Here is a 19,329-nt window from a genome sequence, read left to right as displayed (position 1 = left end):
TTTTTCTGTAAGCCTTCTGCTGCAGCTGACTGATGAGAAAACAGCTAATCCCAGCTGTCGCGGTCATTTTGGAGGTACGACAGCCTCAGAACGGGACACTGTCTCAGTATTATTGACTGAGACAGCATTACTGTTTCTGTCAGGACAATTACACCCACTAAGCGTGCTACAGGTGCAAGCTTGGACAGGAAACGCTGTGCTGAAAGGATGCAGTTTACTTCAACGCTCTCTGCTCTCACCAGTCTGTTTAACAGACTGTGAAACTACTGGTCCCAATCTAGCAAGCGAACCAAGTTTTGGAAAGAAAAAAGCTGTGCTTAATTGAAACTCAGCCACTCAAAATCCAGGAGGGTGGTTTTCCACCTGTCTTACTGCAGTTTTTGAGGCGTGTATTAAATGCACACTCAGCACTGCGCAAAAACATTCCTGGCTACAGGCTTGCATTGCGACTCCTAGTTCACACAGACAGTAGGTGGCAAATATGCCATTAAGTACCAGTTTTCAGCAGAAGTCAAAGCATTATTGAAGTGGAGTCAGATTTCTTTTCTTTTTTTTTTTTTTTTCCCCCAAAGCTCATCTGAGCTACTACAGCACAAGTGCAGGGCGATGTACCTAAATAGAAGTCAGCAGACCTGCTATTCTCAACCCCTTCAGGTACCTCTGGAATTCCAACAGGGTCACTACTATGAATGGTGCGTACATGTGGAGATTAAGACACCTAGCATCAGATATCTGATTTCTAGCTCGGTGTCCCTGACACCCTTCTGGTCAATGCAAGGAGAAGGATCTAGAGAACTGCTCACCTCACGCAACAGTAGGCTTTTAGTCAGCCAATTTGCTGTCCATGCAACTGCAAAGACTCTCTTGGAGTTGTACCGCTGTGACTTTCAACTTCAAAGGCTGGAACAACATTCCTGAGTTAGATCGTGAGCCCCCAAGATGATTCTGTAGCTTTTCTCTTTGGGGCAGACGTACCAACAGTTGAGTACCAGACAGTCTCGCTTCAGTCTGTGGGAAAATCATGGAGCGCGTCCCTCTCGGGACACATTTCTGGGCACGCAAGGGAGAAGAAAGTGACCGGGAACAGTCAGTGTGGATTTGCCTAGGGGAAATCACGTCTGACTCACCTGACTGCTTTTTGGAATAAATTGGTTGGACTTGCAGATGAGGGAGACCAGCAGATGACACTTCCCTCGACTTTAGCCAGGGTTTTGCCACCATCTCTGTATCTAAGTCCAGACATTACCATCTGGATGGCTAAAAAAGTATTTAAATTAAGACACAAGCTACAGGGCTTCACCAATTTCTATGTTACGTGCACAACCAAGATTCACTATGTTACAGCAGTCATGCTTAAAAGACTGACAGTGGTTTTTTTTCCCCAGACTTTACCAGATAAGAACATGCTTATTCGCTAACCTTCTAACACTTCACTGATTTAAGCTGTAATGATTTCCCTCATGTAAGTTTTTGACCTAGGAAGTGCAAACATTGTTCAATAACAGTTCTTACATTTAACACCTCAGCTTGTCAGCTTCAGCAGAACAGATCCCAGTTACGCCTGAAGAGAAGCTCGGGGGAATGAAACACCTGAACTTGTCCCTGAACGTGGGTCCATCTGGTGACAGCTGATGTGCAACCTTGCTTGGCTTTTTGAGACTTCTATTGATAAAGGCAAACAAGTCATTTCGATAGGTAAGAAGGGCAAAAGAATGTGTTGAGCCCCAACGTTGTGGAAACAGCAGAAGAAATGATTTGAGAATGAGATTTAGTCTGAACTTGGTGCAGAAACACTGCGCATATTTTGCATTTTTAATGGGCATGACAAAGCAGCGTTAATTTCTTCTTTTTCTCCCTCTCCCTTTTTTCTATCTTGGTTTGCCAAACATAGCAGCTCAATGGCATAATAATCAAAGCAGGTGTGGAATAAAAGCTTACCTACTGTTCCCTGTGTTTATAAAAACAAGGCAAACATTTCACGTTTGATATACTGACAGGCTCCACATCTCAAAACACTGTCCGACTTCCTACACCACTTCTTTCAAACACCCATATAAACTCATCTGCCTTTCCGCACAGTGTACAAATCATTTTGGTACAAACGTACAAATCGAGTCTTAGCCAGTTTGAAGGGCAGGTCTCTAGGTAAAACAGTTGCACGGGGCATGAAAAGATACAAAACATGCAGACAAACAAAAAGAATAACCGTCACCACAAGGGACAAATTCTGCTTACCCACAGGTGTGGCGATGGAGTGACTCCATCCTATCTGGTACGGTCAGCCTAGATCTGTGGAGCTGAGATAACCATGTGGACTGCTACTGATAATCTGCAGTTATTATTATTATTATTATTTTTAACCTTCCTGGCTACTCCCTTCTATTAAGAAACAGGAAAAATGCAGAGAGGTCAAATAACGCTGCTCTAGAAGTAGGCACCAAATTCCAGCTGTTGCACGCATGTGCACATGCCTACGGATGCATTTGCAGCCAGATATTTGAGGTAAAAATCATACTGAAACTACCTGAAATTTTGTCTATGCATAAGACAGCCTGACTATCTTTGTGCCCTTCAGTAATACAAAAGTTACTTGCCTTAAAATTGGGCAGGAGTGGACGTTCCAAGCTGATTAGCCACGTACACTTTTTCTACCACAGTACTATAGAAAGAGAGGGTCAGGAGGTGCTTTCTCCTTCGGTCTTGCCTGTGTCAGCGAGGGTACCTTATCCACAAACATCATCCTTCCGAGCTACAGCCAGCACAGCTCTGGTTGAGCCTGCAGATCCTGCTCCCTCGCTGCTGGGCCCTATCAGCTCCTTTCTAGTACAGCTCCGTCCCAATCCACCACAGCATCTCTGGTTTGTGAAGCAACCGAGCCTTTTAACTCCCCGGCCCTGGGCACACAGTTGCCTTCCATCTTAATTAAGTTTATTTAGATGATGAGCAATGCCTGTGCCACTTTCAGGGCCAGCCTCACTATGCTCCAGCAGCCCCTCTCCATTTAAAACCTTCGCCAAAAAAGTCCCCGTTTCCACTTTTTCAGAGCTTGCCACGTAACGCACATACCTGGTAACCTCACAGTTATTTGTTCCCTCCACACAAGCATTCGGAAGTCCCGGGGAAGAGGAAACCACAAATACTCCTTCTGGGGGAAATGAAATAATTACATATTTGCATAACAAAGTGATATTAGCAAAATCTGTTCAGCATGTGAAGGCCAATCCCACACTCGCGCTTATTAGTTGCCTAGCTTTCAGGCTTTCCAGAATTTATTTACAAAAGCAATCTCCACTGCTGCAGTTCCTAGATCCAGCTGTCCTCGCTGTCATCTGGCGAATAGCGCCCTGTGGCTTTGCCTCAGCCGGCCCGCGCCAGCCCTCTGCACCATCTGTTTGGCCGTCTAAGATGGGCTCCTGCCACCGAGTCTTCGGGTCAGCGACGCCGGCTTGGCTCGCAGCAGCACGCCTCCGACCCCATGCAGTCACCCTCACTGTAGACCCATAACCTCTGGCTCACGGGCGTTGTCCCGTCCCCCCAGAAGCCGTCACTCCAGAGAAACCTCATCTCTTCCCACTGGATTTGTCCTTGTGACCCAGCCAGCAGAAACCTCCGCAGTCAGCTCTGAATGACTCACTGACCCTGAGCCGTACCGCGTCCCTACCTCCCGTACGTGCACACATGCCACGTGCAACACCGTGAAGTTCATAACCGGCACAGCAGAACACCGAACACAGCACATCAGCCAAGCAGTGCTTGGAATCCCACTACACAAGCCGCAGAACGCAGAGCCAGCTCTCCCCTTTTACTGGGGAACAAAGAGGCGCTAGCTCTCTTTGAACCTCCTCGTTCTTGGCCTTACGAGACACGTACAGAAAAAAGCCCTTCACTGAGCAGGGTCACGGTGAGGAACTCGTACAAACCGCCCCTGCGGACAGCCCTTACGTACATCCTTTATGCTGGCATTTTTACGCTCGCTAGGCTGGGTGTTTGCTCAGGTGGCCAGCGTCAGCCTTCCCGCGGGAGGTGCCTTCCCAGCACAATTTCTTCTCTAGGGCCCGCAGATCACATGTTTCTCTCATCAGAGAGAACTTCTGCTGTGGGATCTGTAACAACTCTGCTTGGAGTTGAGCTGAAATAAAACATGCCTCAAGTGAACAAGAGCCAAATAACATGAGTGATGTTTTTTATTCTTGTAAAGAGCATGTACTGCACACAGGGCTAATCTGCATGGCTTCAGTACATTTAGCACCTGTGGGTTTTGGTTTTTTTTTTCTTTGCAACGGGAACAGTGGCTTGGCCTGCACTGCTTGTCCCTGCCTGCCTTGCAGAGAATTGCCCAAAGGTTTTATTCATTTTTCATCTGATTTCTGGTTTTGGAGAGTCGGCGTTAATGGAGGATTTTCGCCTGCAACCCTCTCTCACTGATGGCCAAAAGGAGAACATCTAATGACCAAGTTGTGTGATGCCTGGAGATCACCCTGTTCTCTGCCTGAGATAGGGGTCAGCTATTAAGGCGGTGCCACCATCCCCCACTTCCCCCTTTCAGCTTTGAAGATGCAGCCAGATTGGCAAGGCTGCTGCTGGAATCACAAACCCAGAGTTCATGAAACGCTGCTGTGTTTTCTGAGCCGGTACCTCACCCTACAGCTACCAAATTCCAAAGTGGGGCTGAATTACCGCTACTGCTGGGGTGCCTCAGACAGCCGGCCTTCTGCAAAGCCTCTTCTGGACAAGGAATGCAAAGTTCCCGATGTCTCTTGATAAAATCGCACTGAACTCACCAGAATTTCATTTCACGTCACGCAAAAAGTTTCTAACAATATCAAAGCACCCTGTAGTGACAGTTAAAGAACCAAGAACTGCAGATTTTGGTGTAAAATGACTTCTTTTTTCAAAGCATTGCATTTTGTACTAAATAAGAACGCTTCCTGTGATTCTGGTGGTGGCTCAGGACAGAGCTCTTCACCACCAATGTCATGCTGCTTTTCAGCTTCACTTTATTATCCAAAACAACAACAGTTACAAAGGCTGTTGCAAGACCAAAGATCCAGACTCCACATAAAAAGAACAAACCTCCGATTTTGGCAGGGGAGGTAAAGAAAAACAAAAGAATCCAAAACACATTCAGGCTAATAAAATCTGTAGACCGTAACTCGTGTGCGCAGTTTAGACATGCTTGAAAAACACACACAACCCTCCCCACCGGTATAAGACCTGGAGTTCTGGGGATCCATCGCAAGGACGCGCTTTCCCATCAGTGCCTAACATCATTATCTTACAGCAGCATGCAAACCCTGCACCTGCGGTAAACGTCACCATCAGCGATGAGACCAGAGTCTCTTTTCTGAACAGAACAGAGATGTTTCCATTCACCTTACGTTTACAGCAGGTAACAATTTCAGGCTGGACAGCTTGCATTCGTTTCTGCTAAAGAGTCACAGAGCATATAAACATACACAGAAGGCTTTCATGTGGTTATCGGTCCTCGGAAAGCATCTCTCTTGATTACCATGTGTTTTGCATGTCCACCCTGAGCTGAAGAGTGACAAGATGTCGGAAAAAACCACCACTTACATTTTAGGGAAATGGAGTGTAACAGCACTTAGTTGCTTTCAGGCGCTATCCCATTTGTCTAGGAAAATTAACCTTTTCTTTAAAACGCAAGCCAGATGACAGAAGTGTTTGGGGACAGATTTCCACTTACAGCAGAGGCTAGAATTCCTTACAGTTAGGATTGGGAAAGGACTATAACACGTTACTCGGGAGCTTTCATTTATGATAACGCTCAGGGGTCCTAGGATTGGAACATCAGAAGAGACGGAACCCCAGCAGATTAGCTCAAAGGCAAGGATGGCTGGAAAGGAATCAAATGCGTTTACCGAGCAGTCAGTATTTCTTTGAATTACTCAGTGAACAGCATCGTTACATTGCAGATATTACAGTTTACTTTTTGTTGCAAAAAGAGGTTTACTGCCCCGGTCAGAAATAGCATGAAATTACAATTCCATAGAAGGTCAGCACCAACTGCAAAGGATGAGGCTTCCTACATCTTCACAGCCTTCCAGTTACCTGTCTTTAGAGATACACAGCGCATTGGTGCACTCGCTCACCTGAAAACACCCAAAGCCCACTTACCTCCAAATTTCCTTCCATTTTCCTGCAAATGTAGATTGTAGGATTCTCCTAGACTTCCTGCTGTTCTCTTGAATCAAGAGGGTTGATTAATAAGTTGAAAATAAATGAAGTTGAATTTGTGGAAATAACTTCTAAAGTTGAAAATTTACTTCTATTAAGTTCTACTTCATGTTATTTATTTTTCAAGATTCTGAGGGAATGTTGTCCAAACTCCATGCATCACTTCCCAACTTAGCTTTTTTAACATTACTTTAAAAATCAAACTCGATTGAGAAAGAAAAATGACAATTTGTTTGTCAAGAGGAATGAAAAATATAATTCACACCCTTTTGACCGATTGTGCCTTCTATCAGCCACCATAATCAGGATTCCTACCCCTCCGGTGCTCAAGAGAGGACCACAACCTCGTGGTTTTAAAATGGCTCAGGAGTTCCTGTTTGTTTTTTTTTTTTTCTCAAAAAAAAAAAAAAAAAAGCCAAATGCTAAGCTGTGATCAAAGAGCAATTTGGCTTTAATGCTGAAAAAAAATATTAGTAAGTCAATATCCAGCCCTTTCCTCGAGCTGCCTTGAGACACAGGGGCAGCAGAGCAAAGCCGAGCCCATGACAGAAGCCCAGTTCTCAGGCGAGAGGCGCGGGATGACGGAAACCCTCACGTTTGGTGCCGCTCAACGCGGAAAGCCCATAGGAGCACCGCGGCCGGGAGACCCCTGCCCTGACAGCGCCGGGTCTTCCCTCTGCAGGCGCCCCACGCAGCCCCCCGTGCAGAACCGAAGAGGCGCTGCAGTCGCGGCTTCTCCTCCGGCGAGCAGCCCTGGGGAGCGGGGGGCACGGCTGCTCTCGCCCCCCGAGCTCGGCCCCGCCGCGGTGCGCCAGGGGGCGCTGTCGGCCGCGGCTGGGGGGCAGCAGCCTCCCCTCGGCGCGGCCCCGCTCGGCCCCGGGCACAGCCCGGCGTTGGTCACCGCGGGAACGGCACAACCGCGTGCACTGGGAGGTGAACGGGGCCGCGAACAAGGCTGCCAACTCTCCCAAACGATGGCTGCCTTGCAGTAACGACGCCCACCTTGTAACTGCTGAGACGCTCCTCTCCTCACAGCACAGGGACCTGCAACGCACCAAGGGCTAAGCCCGAGCCTCTGCACTGGTTCCAAAGGAAACACGGTTGGGAACCACCCTGTGGTAAGCCCAGCAGTGCTCCTACCATCTTTTTGTCTTGCCTGAGTGGCCTCGCTTCTCCTTTTCACAAATTCAGAGTACCAAGGCCAAAAAAGATCATTAAAATCATCCAGTCCCTTACAAAATAAGGTCAAGGGAATTTTATCCAGCCGCTTTCCGCCTTTGTTTCCTCTGCCTTCTCCTCCTTTTTCTTCTCTCTGTAATTATGGCTTTTGTTTCCTGTTCATTCTTTCAGATGCTTAGCTTTCTGCCATTTTCCAGTTCTCCAGTAAGCAGACAGCTACGTCGGCGGTTACACCAGCTGGGTGATGTAAGTATAGGCAACTTCCCCAAGCGCCCCAGGAATGGAACAGTCCCTTGGGTCGTTGCGTTGCTGCCTGAACGTCAGTCAAGTTGGTACTAGGAGAGCAGCAAGAGCAGGAACAGGTGAAAAGTGGCCTTCAAGAAACTGCTAATGCCATCAAAATGCTGCAGATTTCTTTACGTTTACCAGTCTATTTGGTACTACCTCTGTCATGCAACAAATCTGTTTCAACAGGCGTTCGTGCTGTCTCCTGCGTATGCCTGAAACACAGAGCATTACACGTACCCGGTAAGAAGAGAGAAAATATATGTTTTTTCATGTAATGAACTTTTTTCTTCTTCCTTCAGAACATAAAGTTAGATAAATACAACTAGCTGTGAGGGTGAGGATTTCTCAGTGAAGATTAATGTCCTGGCACCGGGCAGTTTGTTTCTCCTGCAATGCTTTTATAGCACATGCAAAGACAGCGACAGAGTTCCTTTAGCTAAATACCACTAGGAAGAAGTGGACCATTGACCTGTCAAAGAGAAGGCCCAAGCTGAACTCCATGAGAGAACTTGTGCTGATTTCAGTTTGGCCCACAGCAAGCACTTCTCAAAAAAGCTCATTCTCCATCCATGAGCGTTACAGAAAATCCAAAGCCAGATGGGTCTCATGGGGACTCACGGGCCTGTGCCCTGCAACCTGTGGGGGGACGCGACGAACACGCACGAACATCTTAGCGTGGCTCTCGGCACGGGAGGATCTTTCACATAGACATTGAAGAGCTCGTTATTTGTTACAGATGTTCTGCAGCTGCAGGAAGTTAGATTGGTGGCCCACTTTGAATGCAACCAAACACATTTTTAGGTATGCATTTTTGAAATTCTAACAAACCAACGCACTTAGTTTGAAATGCATATAATTCACTATTTTGTACTGTTACTATTCATATGCGACCATCTTTCATGGAAAGCAGATCAAAGAAACCATCATCCTAGATCAGTTTTGTGGAAACCCAAGCAAATTATTGCCCAGCTTAGTTCACGATGGTTTTGAAAGTAACCAAAGCCTGGGCGTGTTTGTCACATCCAATCTATCGTCCAAGGACTTCAGTTGTGAAGTCTAAAAACGTGCGGTTGGCACCAGAGGAACACAGTTGGCTTCTTACAGAGGGAAGCTCTCTATAATGTTATTACCCATTCAGCTCTCAAATAAAATACCAATGGCAATGAAATCAGCTTTCAACTATGGATGAAAATGCAATGTCTGGGTATAACTCTAGCGTTTGCTCTGTTCGGATTCAACTGCTATATAAAAGAATAGTAGCGACCAATCAACCTCGGCAATAACAGGATCCCATGCGTTTTTAGGTGAAACCAAAGCATACGTGTGTGTCTACAATATAAAAGAGATAGAGTCCACAACGTTCATCCCGTTTACAGCACTACTAAGGCACCAGTATTTTCCTTTCTCTAAATCAATTATAAAGCCTTCTGAACCATTTACTGAGTGCTGAAGAAACATAGCTTCCCTGCGCAAGAAGATGCATCTAGTGTCAAATTTCTCTTTTGTGAGGGACAGGGTTTAAAACCCAACTTTGGCTCTTATACCAGTTACAGTCTCAAATCTGCTACAAGAAAGAACTAAATGACCTTTCCTTAGGATTTCTCAAATAATTTGTATTAAGGAGGAAGAACAGGAGTGTGTGTGTGCTCAGGAAAGGAATTCTGCCAGTTGCAGCTCACTGCTGCAAAAGTGCTGGGGCAGAAGATGGCCCACCCTTCAGATGCAGGAACTGAATCTGATTCACTTTCTCCCATTCACTGGTGTTCAGCAGGCCTGCCAGGATTTGGCATATTACAGTTCCAGCTTTTGTTTCAAAGTAGCCTAATATTTATATATTATTTATTACCTGCAGCCACGTTTCGTAACAGAGATTTGATTTTGAAGAGGAAATGAAGGGATGTCCCTGCTCCTTGCAGGGGGGTTGGACTAGATGACCTTTGAAGGTCCCTTCCAACCCTAACCATTCTATGATTCTATGAACACACGGACCACCAGCCCCAGGAGCTCCCGCCAACATTTTAGCAATTCTTCCTTTTACCTAGAAGCGCATGTGTCATCCTCCCAGTAAAACACAGTGTATTCCTCCACCAGAGGTACCTGCTGATACACTCCTATGCTTCAGTCCTCACATCTTCCAGCCAGCGCCGCTCTCCTCCTCAGCCTGTTCCCGCTGCCGTGCTTCCCTTTCCTTAAGCACTTCCCAGCAATTCAATGGGACAGCCTCAGCCTGTCCTGGCAGGAACATTCTCATTCTGGTTGGAAGGAAAAAAAGGCAGGGAAAGGGAGAGGGCGTAAGAGAAATCCCCCTTCGGAAATCTTTCCGTTTTATCAGTTGGTTCCACTTCTGATTTTTGTTGACACAAGGGAAAGGCCATAGGTAGATTGAGTTCATCCTGACAGGGACCAGAGCAGCTGTGTTAACAAGGGGAATGGCACGTCTGAGTAAGCCCGAAATATTAGGTGTGTATTGAAAAATGCGCTATTTGCAATCGGACTCGACAGTTTGGCAAACTCCATTGCATAAAGGCAATTTGAAGTACTAGGGAAAAAAAATTACCTTGGGATCCACGTTTATTAGTTTCCTATCACTTTTGCTCTCAAAGAGTAGTCCGCAGGCATTTTCTGCAATCGCTTGGCAATTTGGGCTGGAATTTGAAGTGCTGACATTTCTATCCCAGTGGTAAAAGCTGTGAAAATGTGAAACAGAAAGGCTGTACTTATTGGATGTCATTGGATGTCATTCTTCCAGCTTAAAGGGTAGATTCTGACCTCCTTATTCAAGCTGAGTAGTTACTGATTCCACAACAGCCTCTCTGAAAGCCAGATAGATTCACTGAGAGGCAAAAGTCTACTAGATATGAGAAAACCTGCCCAAACATGCCCCTCCATATCTGATCTCTGGCAAACCAAAACCGAGGCCCCTAGTTGTCTCCTCATCCACTCGGTGCTAGCGTTACTAAAGGACTCCGAGCCTGGGTTACAACTAGCGTGAAGCAGTAGTGTTTGAGAACTACTACTGTGACGGAAACAGCTCTGGAGAGCACCTGAAAGCGCTTCCCAGACCACCACAAATCTGCAAAACAGATGTGGGAACCGACGGTTTCCCCTTAGGATCTCGCTGGAACTCTCTTGCTGCCTTACTGTTTTCTCCTCCCTTGTTTTTATTATAATTCTGGTAGTAAGGAATTTTTGGAAGTCTCCTCGTGGGCCAGATACAGCAGGAGGGGCTGAATCCCAGCTCCCCAGGGAAGGTCCCAGCTCCCCAGACAGCTGTAGGTGTCAGCCTAGGATTAATTCTGGAGCAAACCATTCCATCAGACTGACTGCACTCGCTAGTTTCCAAATTGTCCGGCGCTGAACAAAAGTCAAAAGGAATCAGGATGCTACGGCAAATACAAAGGATACAGGAGGGTTTCAGCAGTTTATCAGTCTGTCTCTCAGGTCAGACGTGCCGGAATTCCCTGAGCCTTCTCATGCTTTTGTTTTTTGACTTCTCAAACTTTTTATCGGCTGACCTCAGCCCTTTTGGGCTTTGTACTTACCACACACAGCCAGCTAAAAGGCTGTCATTTGCGTGCTCATTCTTAGTATCTGTTTAGAAACCTTTTCAGCTCGGATGTACCTACAAATCGCACAATGCGACAGCACTGCTACGCATACCTCGCTGGGATACCCGTTTGATCACTCGAGTGGCGCGCTGCATTTCCGCCGCTGATCAGATGAGCGTATCTTTTGCAAAAGACGGAGGAGATGGGAGACAGTCAGGAAATCTCATTCTGTGCCTAAGGAGGATTCAAGAAATCTAGAAAATACCTCTAAATTCTCCTGCTTTCTGCAAGGATATCCCATTCCAATGAGACACACAGTTGTGGTTTTTGAAGCGCCTTGATTTCTTCCTCGCTCTGAAAAAGCATAAAACAATAGGCCTCACTGTTACGTACACTAAACGTTTTCCTTAACGTCTCTGTTTGGAATGGACCTATCTATAGTGACTGGGAGATGAATTTAGAACACCCTTACAGAACGCATCCTGGCATCACTGAAGCAAGCGGGTGACTTGCCACTGAGGTCGACTGCCTCGGATTACAGGCAGATAATGTAAAACCATGTGCTCAGCGCAAAGTTACCTTCTTGAGCAAGCGAGGTAGTGCAAGGAGAAGCTGCCCTCTGGAACTCTGCGCAGCCTAACGCTTAGATGCCTGCGAAAAATGAGTGAAGCGCTGGGTGGACACACTTAGTTCAGCTTAATAGTAGTAACTGCTTTGCTTTGATATGCTAATTGGTCACACTCATTTGTCACCTATGGAATTATTTAATGCTCCCAAGTACCCACGTTTAGTGGTAAACAAAAGATTTTTTTTTTTTTCAGTCACCATTTAAGAATATGCAAACACTTATATACAAATTAAACACACGGTATCTTTCAGTTCTCTCCTCAGTTACCTTATTTCAATCATACAGCTCTTCCCTGTCCCCCAGGACACAACTTGGTTAAGGAGTCCAATTGCACAGATAAAGATTGTTTCTGCTGAAAACCACTGTCAGGTTACGAAGGAATTGCTCTACGTTACCTAGAGGTGGGGAGGAAACACGTCTCTCTGCAAAGACTTCCCTGCATTCGTTCATGTTAAACATGTGAAGGCAGAAATAGTCGGTTAGCCGTCGGATAATAACTTCCTGCATTTTGCCAAGTTTCTAACCCCACTCCTACCATCCTTCCTCATTTAAGCCAGTGAAGACAAGGTCAGAGCTGAGACAGCCTTTCTGCTGGAAAATCAATGTCTAGTGCAAACGGTTTGGTTACGGACCCTCTCACTCCATGACAAATTAGCTTCCATCGTGTGCTTAGACGCGAGACGTAATCCCCAAGTCAAGTGGGCAAATGAAGTGGGTCTCTCTGAACCCCATGCTGAGGGCTAAGGCAACAGGGCAGTGCCACGTGCGAGACTCTGGCTGCCTTTCCCGCATACAAGCCCCGAGCTTCTTGGCATTCCTTGTTCTCTAAAACCAAGGCCAGCAGATAGCGAGATGGTGTCAGCTTTGAGGAAGGCAGAATGTCTGGCCACGGAAGGAAACGTCCCCTGCATGCTTTTACTGGTGTTCTTCATTGAAAACTGATGATATCAAGAGATTTAAATAAGCCTCACGCCCGCCTTTGGTGGGCAGGATGAGAAAGGCTGCCGCAGCGGGAAGACAGCGTAACCGAGAGGACAAAGTACTGCCCGTCAGCAGGAAACACTCCTCGTACCACCTAGAGGGGCAGGGGGTCAGCAGAACATTTCAAACCGAGGAGCGAGGGGCTGGAGAAGGCTTCTGTGGAGCAGCTTCTCCCCTGCCAGTTACTGTAAAAGTGACTCTTGCTCACGATAATCAATGCATTCTAGCGCAAGGCTGCTGCAGGAAGAAGGGGCTGAAAATCAGTAGCTGGGGAAGCTCATCTCATCTGTGTTTCCTTCTCTAGCATAAATGCTAAATTAAACTTAGCTCTAAGTGCCGTTTAGGAGTTACTATAATCCCCCAAACTAACTATTTTTTCTTAGCAGAACTTCATGCAGCTTTAAATATTTTTATTATCCCGAGATGAAAACATGATCAAATGCCAAATAAAAAAAATTCAGCATACATTTTTTCTATTATGATTTTGTCTGATTACCACATGTTTTGGAACAAATGTAACAGTTCTCAGCACGGCACTTAAGTATGTGGAGTATGAGAGAGTTAAGCAGTGCCCACAGTCCAGCTGCAAGAGGAATGCTTTTTTTTTTGTAATTTTTTTTTTTTTTTTTTATTTTAAACATAATGACTTGTTCATGCAGCGGTCTAAAACAAGTAGCACGCTGTGTTTGGGAATACAGACTAAAATATGCGAGGCGGGCTTTTTTTCGTTTGTTGGCTAATTCTGGTCCGAGCAGATTTTCATTCTGCGGGCAGACAGATATCCTCCCAGAACACAAGAGCCCGAATACAAGTTTTTTTTGTATCCTTGAAGTTATCCTTCGGGTACCAAGATGGCAGCACATCAAACCACATGGTGCTTATAGAATGTCTTTCATCCAAAAATCTCTGGGTCCTTTTGTAAACATGCATTAAACCACTTGACGTTCTTGTGAGATGTAAGGCAGGCTTTATTACGGCTCATCACCGTCTGGGGAGCGAGGGCACATAAAATGCTGGAGATCTTTCCCGGGGGGTATGTGTCCCGGTGGCAGAGCAGCAAAGAGTACCAGTTGCCAGCCAGGAGACGGGGAGCTTTGTCGGAGTCCTGCGGCTGCTCACAGTCGTGGAGCCGGACAACCGTTTTCCTAGAGGCAAATCCTTCGCAAGGTTACAACCTGGATTTTGATGCCTCAGTGTGTGACTGTCCCGCTTTTCCCCTTATTCTGCAGTGGAAAATGAGCTGTGATGAAGCAGTTCTCACACAGCTTATTCCAGGGCTTGAAATGCCGCGGTGCATCAGCCTGGGCAGACCAGAGAGGGCTTCGGACACTGAACAAACTAAGGGTTCCCAATCAGCGTCTGACCAAAAGAAAAGAAGGTGTGCATCTGCAGGCTAAGAGCTTTGTTGTCCCAACTTACTATTTACTATTTAAGGCAGCAAAATCAGGGAGACAGAACACAGTGCAAAGGTGTTTATGTCTCTGTTGGCCCCACCTTTGATCCCATGGGGTTAGATTACACTACCCTATTCTTTCTTCCCCTCAGGACAAGGATTGGTTCCTTGATTCGGCTCTCCACTTTTCTCTTCCCACCCACGCATACACAAAGATAAAACCATTCCCTATAGCAGACTGGGACTTCAGTCAAAAACTAATTATAAACAATGACGGCTCAACAGCCTTCTTCAGTTTGTGGTTCTGCAAATTTGCGATGCAAACTACCTGGCTTCAGACCCTCTCCGGGTAATTCACAGACCAGCTTGCTTCAGCTGGGCAGCGGCAGCAGGGTGCAGACGGGGGAGATGGGGGATGCAGGGCAACAACGGGAACGAGAACCAGGAATAAAAAGCAGCAGTGGCTTTTTATCCAAGCGTTCTCTTTCTTTCTGCCCTCTGGTAGCAGCGCACTACTAATCTTTCTAACGGGGGGAAGCTGGTGTTCTACATGTGCTTGCCAAATAGGACAAAGCAGCAACATACTAGGAGGGGATTTGGCCTGCCAGTCCTTCCACAGCTTCCTGGGGCAATGCAGGTCAATGCCTCGGTGGGACACAACACCATGCAACACAGCACACGTGCCCGGCTCCATGCCAACCGCTGTTTCCTAGCAAGACGCACGTCACAGGTCTCTGGTTGAACAAGAGCAAGCTACTTTTTCCACCTAGGAAACGTAACGATGCTGAGTTTTCCTCTTCTTTCTCATCCTGTAGTAACTTTGACTGAAATAATTATAATTATCAAATGATTGCCCAGGTAGGGTGAGGTATATTACAGCACTTTAGAAAAGCCAGCCGGTTTGCTTTGTCCACAGGTACTGTGCACAGTGGCTATTTCGGTGATTTTTTTTTCCTGGTCACCTGTGCTACACCGTCACTACTGAATTCAAGCCCTATAGCATTCAGCTGAACTCATGTGGCCGATTACCTTGCAAACTGGTTGTGAATCAGGAGCAAGTCCCATGAACTCTTGTAAAAAGCGGGTAGGAATGAGCACCCCTAGGCACTCCTGTGCTGTCCTCACCAACTGCCCGCCATCCTGACTCGTCATCCCGTTACGTCACGCGCCGTTGCACTTCACCCTCCATCAAAGCCAAAGGCCTTCAATCGGGCCACAAGTTTCAGTCCTCATTATCTCGATGCGTGCCTGAAGCCTGCTGCCTCAGGAGGAAGTCATTAAAATCACTAAACCCTTAACTGCTACATTAAGTTTAATTTCCAAAGTTTAAGATGCTTCATTCTTCCCAAGCTCTTCTCAGCTCTGGGCAGAACTGTTCTCTGTGGGACCTTAATAAGCATGAAGAACATTACAAAAATCATCAAGGAAAGAAAGAACACCACCTTTCCTTCCAGGACAAGAAAGTGCAGATTTTATCAATGTAACATCGTGCGTCACTCCACCTCTTAAACTCACTCCCACTTCTGAAAGCTGCGTATCACATAGCCCAAGCACTGCCGGACGAAGGATCGAGACCCATGTCACGCGAACCAGCTGACACCCTTTCCTGTACTGCTGCCATGGGGGCTTTTTACTCGCTCTGTGTCCCAGCACGCAACGCCCTGGCTCCACCCAGCAGCCTACGGGCTGGCTGCAGGCCGGGCAGCGGCATCGCCACAACCCGACCGCTTCTGGCGCCTGAGGTGAGCTGGGGCCACCCTTTCTGCAGTGCACCCTGCCCCTGGCCACGCTGCCGGTGCTGGCCGCAGTCTAAGAGCCCCGGCTTGCAGCTTTTCCCTGTGGTGGGTGTCAGCAGGCACCCTCAGCTTTGGAGCACTTAGAAATGCTTCTCGTAGCCGAAATGGTTTTTGTGTTATCTGCTCAGTACTCCCAATGCTGTTTGAACTTTGGCTGAGAACACCTTCTGCATTTCAGGAGGAAGACTAAGAAAAAGAGAAGAACGCAATAAAAGGAAAAGAAATTAAAGTCCTGGGGTTATAGGCCAGATCCCAAGAAATTATGAGAGTACTGTCGGGCTCCAGAAGTTGTGCAGTAATCGCTCAGAATGTATTATCTTATTAGTTCTCTCCATCTTTAAAGAATAAAACCACCCAACACATTAGGATTTATGGCCAACGAAAAGAAAAAGTTTTATTTTGAAGCTACAACAAAGAAGATAAAAGAGAGACATGTAATTGTTGAAGGAACAACAGGATGAACAGCTTACACATATTGTGCAATTAATAATCACCGAAGGCCTGTTGGAAGTTGCACATAGCTGATAGATCAACGTTCAAAACCAGAATCCCCTTCTTTTGCATACCGGTACACAGTGATTGCGGTAACAGTCAGTCAATCAAGCAATTTCTTTTTTTTTTTTTCTCATGTGCCTTTTCAAAGCGTCTTCAGATGGGAGCCAAAAAAAAGCACTCTATGAAAATAAAAGTCTCAGTCATAAGGTTTGCCTCCTAGCCAGGCCCTGTGTATTAAAACAAAACAAAAATAAACAAACAAAGCAAGCACAATTTACGAAAACAAGCATGCAGCGGTCACTCCATCCCTGTTCCCTGCCAAGCGCGTGGCCAGCTGAGGGTCTGAACGACCGTCTCCGGAGAACAGCGGATCTCCAGTTCACAGACGATGGATTTACCGAAACCAGTTCCTCACCACGGCAGACAAAGCAGTATGTAACGATCAGCAGTTAGATGGGAGAAGAAAATGAAATCTTAAAGAAAGATTTATTATCTGATTATCTGAGGGGAATTTCCAGCAAAGGGCGACCTAGAAACACGGAAGAGGATCACAGGAGAGTATTTGTCTGGTGGATGCATGGTTCACTTACTGCCTTTCGTCTTCATTAACGAAAAGCCAGAGTATGATGAACAACTGCAGCCCTGCGCTATCATTTAACTAATCACTTCAGATGCCAAAAACGCAGGGAAGCGCCAAGACAGATTTCCAAAGCCTGACGGTTTCTTGTTGTAGGCGGGGTGCGTTGCAGGGAGCTTCCACGGGTTTTCCCCCCGGGGCACCTGCCTACACCTTTACCGCTTTTAAAAACATGACCTCCAGATTTGTGCCAAAGTTGCACTGAAAACAATGCTGAGGTGGTTGGTTGGATCAGAGCCATAAAAGACATGAGAAGCAGGAAGACCTGGAGGAACCAAATGACAGCTAGACGGGTAGCCGAGCTAGTAAAGGAGATGGGGAAGCGTTGTCACATATCCATTTGGATACGTGCATTTGTGGAGCCGGGCCAGCTTCTCCAACATCTTCTCTTCTGAAGGAAGTGGGGTTAACATCCATGAATAAATTAGCCTCTTGATCAAAGTTTGATGAAGCAGCTGAGATGAAATGGCGGATTTTTCTAAAGGCATGTATTCAAAGCATGCTTAATGTATGCATGCGTCTCTGCCTTTCTTCCTGTGGTTTCTTTCAAAGGGTTGTCTTCCTTTTTAACTGTAATCTCCTCAGGCAAAGAGTTGAGTCCAGAAAGAATTAATTTATAAAACCATGTGCTAAAACTTCTAATTATCAGCTCAACTGATGAAAAATAATACTTTTGTTAAAAAATGAACATTTCTTTTTTCCCAGTATTTTACTTTAGCAGCATGAGGTAAAGCCAGGGGAGACAGCCAACCTTCAAGGCTCAGAAAGGATTCCATCCTCCTCCTCCTCAGATCTCCCTAATGGAAATCCTTTGAAATCCTCATGCCTTAGGCACCGAGGGAATCCTCAGAGCAGCCTGTCTGCTGTGAATGACGAAGGGTGCAATTCTAAGTGACCCAGGGACATTTAGATGGATCTTTCCCACTGGAACTGGCAAACAGCACATGGGAAATCTCAACCCGTGAGAAGAGCTCAGTTGCCATCGCACCTTAGTCTACCAGACAGTGAAATTACCAGGCGCTACCGCACACACCGGGGAGGCGGACACTGGCCCGCCTTGCTGTTTTCTGCAAGCTGTTGCATAGCAAGTCTCATATTCTTCAAACTCTGCCCACTATACAAACATTTAGAGGACAAAAATATTGCTTTACAACTCCCTCCTGCGTGCCCGCCCCACCCCAGCCATTTCTGCAATACACGCAGGGTTTTATCTACATCACAGTGACCTCAGCTTTTAAATACGCAGGAACAGGAGAGATGAGAATGCATCAGGCATTTCCATCTTGAGCAACTTCCCTTCAAGTGGCAAAAATGCCAGCTTTTCAGGAAAGGACTATCCTGCCTTGAGGTATAAGGTCCTTGACTGAGTCACTCCCAAGGTTACCAGACCCAAAGGGCTGTGGTAAAACACATCCTCGGAAAAGCTCTGTATTACCAACTCTGGGTTCAGGATGTAAAACTATTGCAAAATGGGCTTTGCATTTTCCAGCTTGCCAGTACCAGTTAGAAAAACAATGTGTTTTGCTAGGATGTGGTGGGATCAGAGCACCCAGGAGACTGCTAAGTCTAGGGAGAGTTACTAACAGCTAAAGTAACTTGAAAAACAGTGCGTTTAACTTCAGGCACCACATCTTGCAAACACTGGCCCTGGTGTGATCTATTAGTTTCTTATGGCTGAATGTCTGGTACAAGAAAACGCAGTGCCTATTCTCTTTGCTGCTAAAAATTTGATATAATCTATTACTACACGTATTTCAACTACTGGTGCAATGCACAGCAACATATAGCTTGAACAGCTCAAATCAACATAACTACTGAAAACATACTGGGTTTTTAAAAATGTTTTCAAATCACAAACACACTATTGATCTATGACAGTGGCATGCCCAATGCCCTGATGGCAGGGCATCAGGGAGGACACTTTCCTATTTCAATCCCAACAAGGCAGTAGAGCTGTGATAATGAAGCAAAACGGCAGAGTATTCACATTCATTATCTCTTCTCTACAACAGATTCGGAGCTTGCAACCGGGCTGCAAAGCTTATGCACGTGAGGCGCACATGTAAAACGAGATCTCAAACTCTGTCATCTACTCGCACATTAAAATGAGAAACAGTCTATAACCAGAACCTCTTTGAAATCCAGAGGGATAAAAAAGGATGGAGGCCCCAGGTCCCCCAGCTATGTGA

General features: G+C 46.3%; 1 protein-coding gene across 1 annotated transcript in view; it reads right to left on the bottom strand.

Moving 5' to 3' along the window:
• Positions 1 to 9,884: 9,884 nt before the first annotated feature.
• The window catches only part of CFAP299 (cilia and flagella associated protein 299), a 159,666-nt gene continuing 150,221 nt past the window's right edge, over positions 9,885 to 19,329 (bottom strand). The window contains exons 5-6 of the mRNA XM_086746599.1: positions 10,220 to 10,349; positions 9,885 to 9,914 (exon numbers count right to left, since the gene is read on the bottom strand). Coding sequence (XP_086602725.1) covers positions 9,885 to 9,914; positions 10,220 to 10,349 — 160 coding nt within the window. The remainder of the gene's footprint in view (positions 9,915 to 10,219; positions 10,350 to 19,329) is intronic.

The sequence above is a fragment of the Chlamydotis macqueenii genome, chromosome 4 (genome assembly GCF_036417535.1).
Source record: "Chlamydotis macqueenii isolate bChlMac1 chromosome 4, bChlMac1.mat, whole genome shotgun sequence".
NCBI classification, from domain to species: domain Eukaryota; kingdom Metazoa; phylum Chordata; class Aves; order Otidiformes; family Otididae; genus Chlamydotis; species Chlamydotis macqueenii.
Note: the sequence above shows the minus strand (reverse complement) of the source record. Positions and strands in the feature narration are given on the sequence as shown.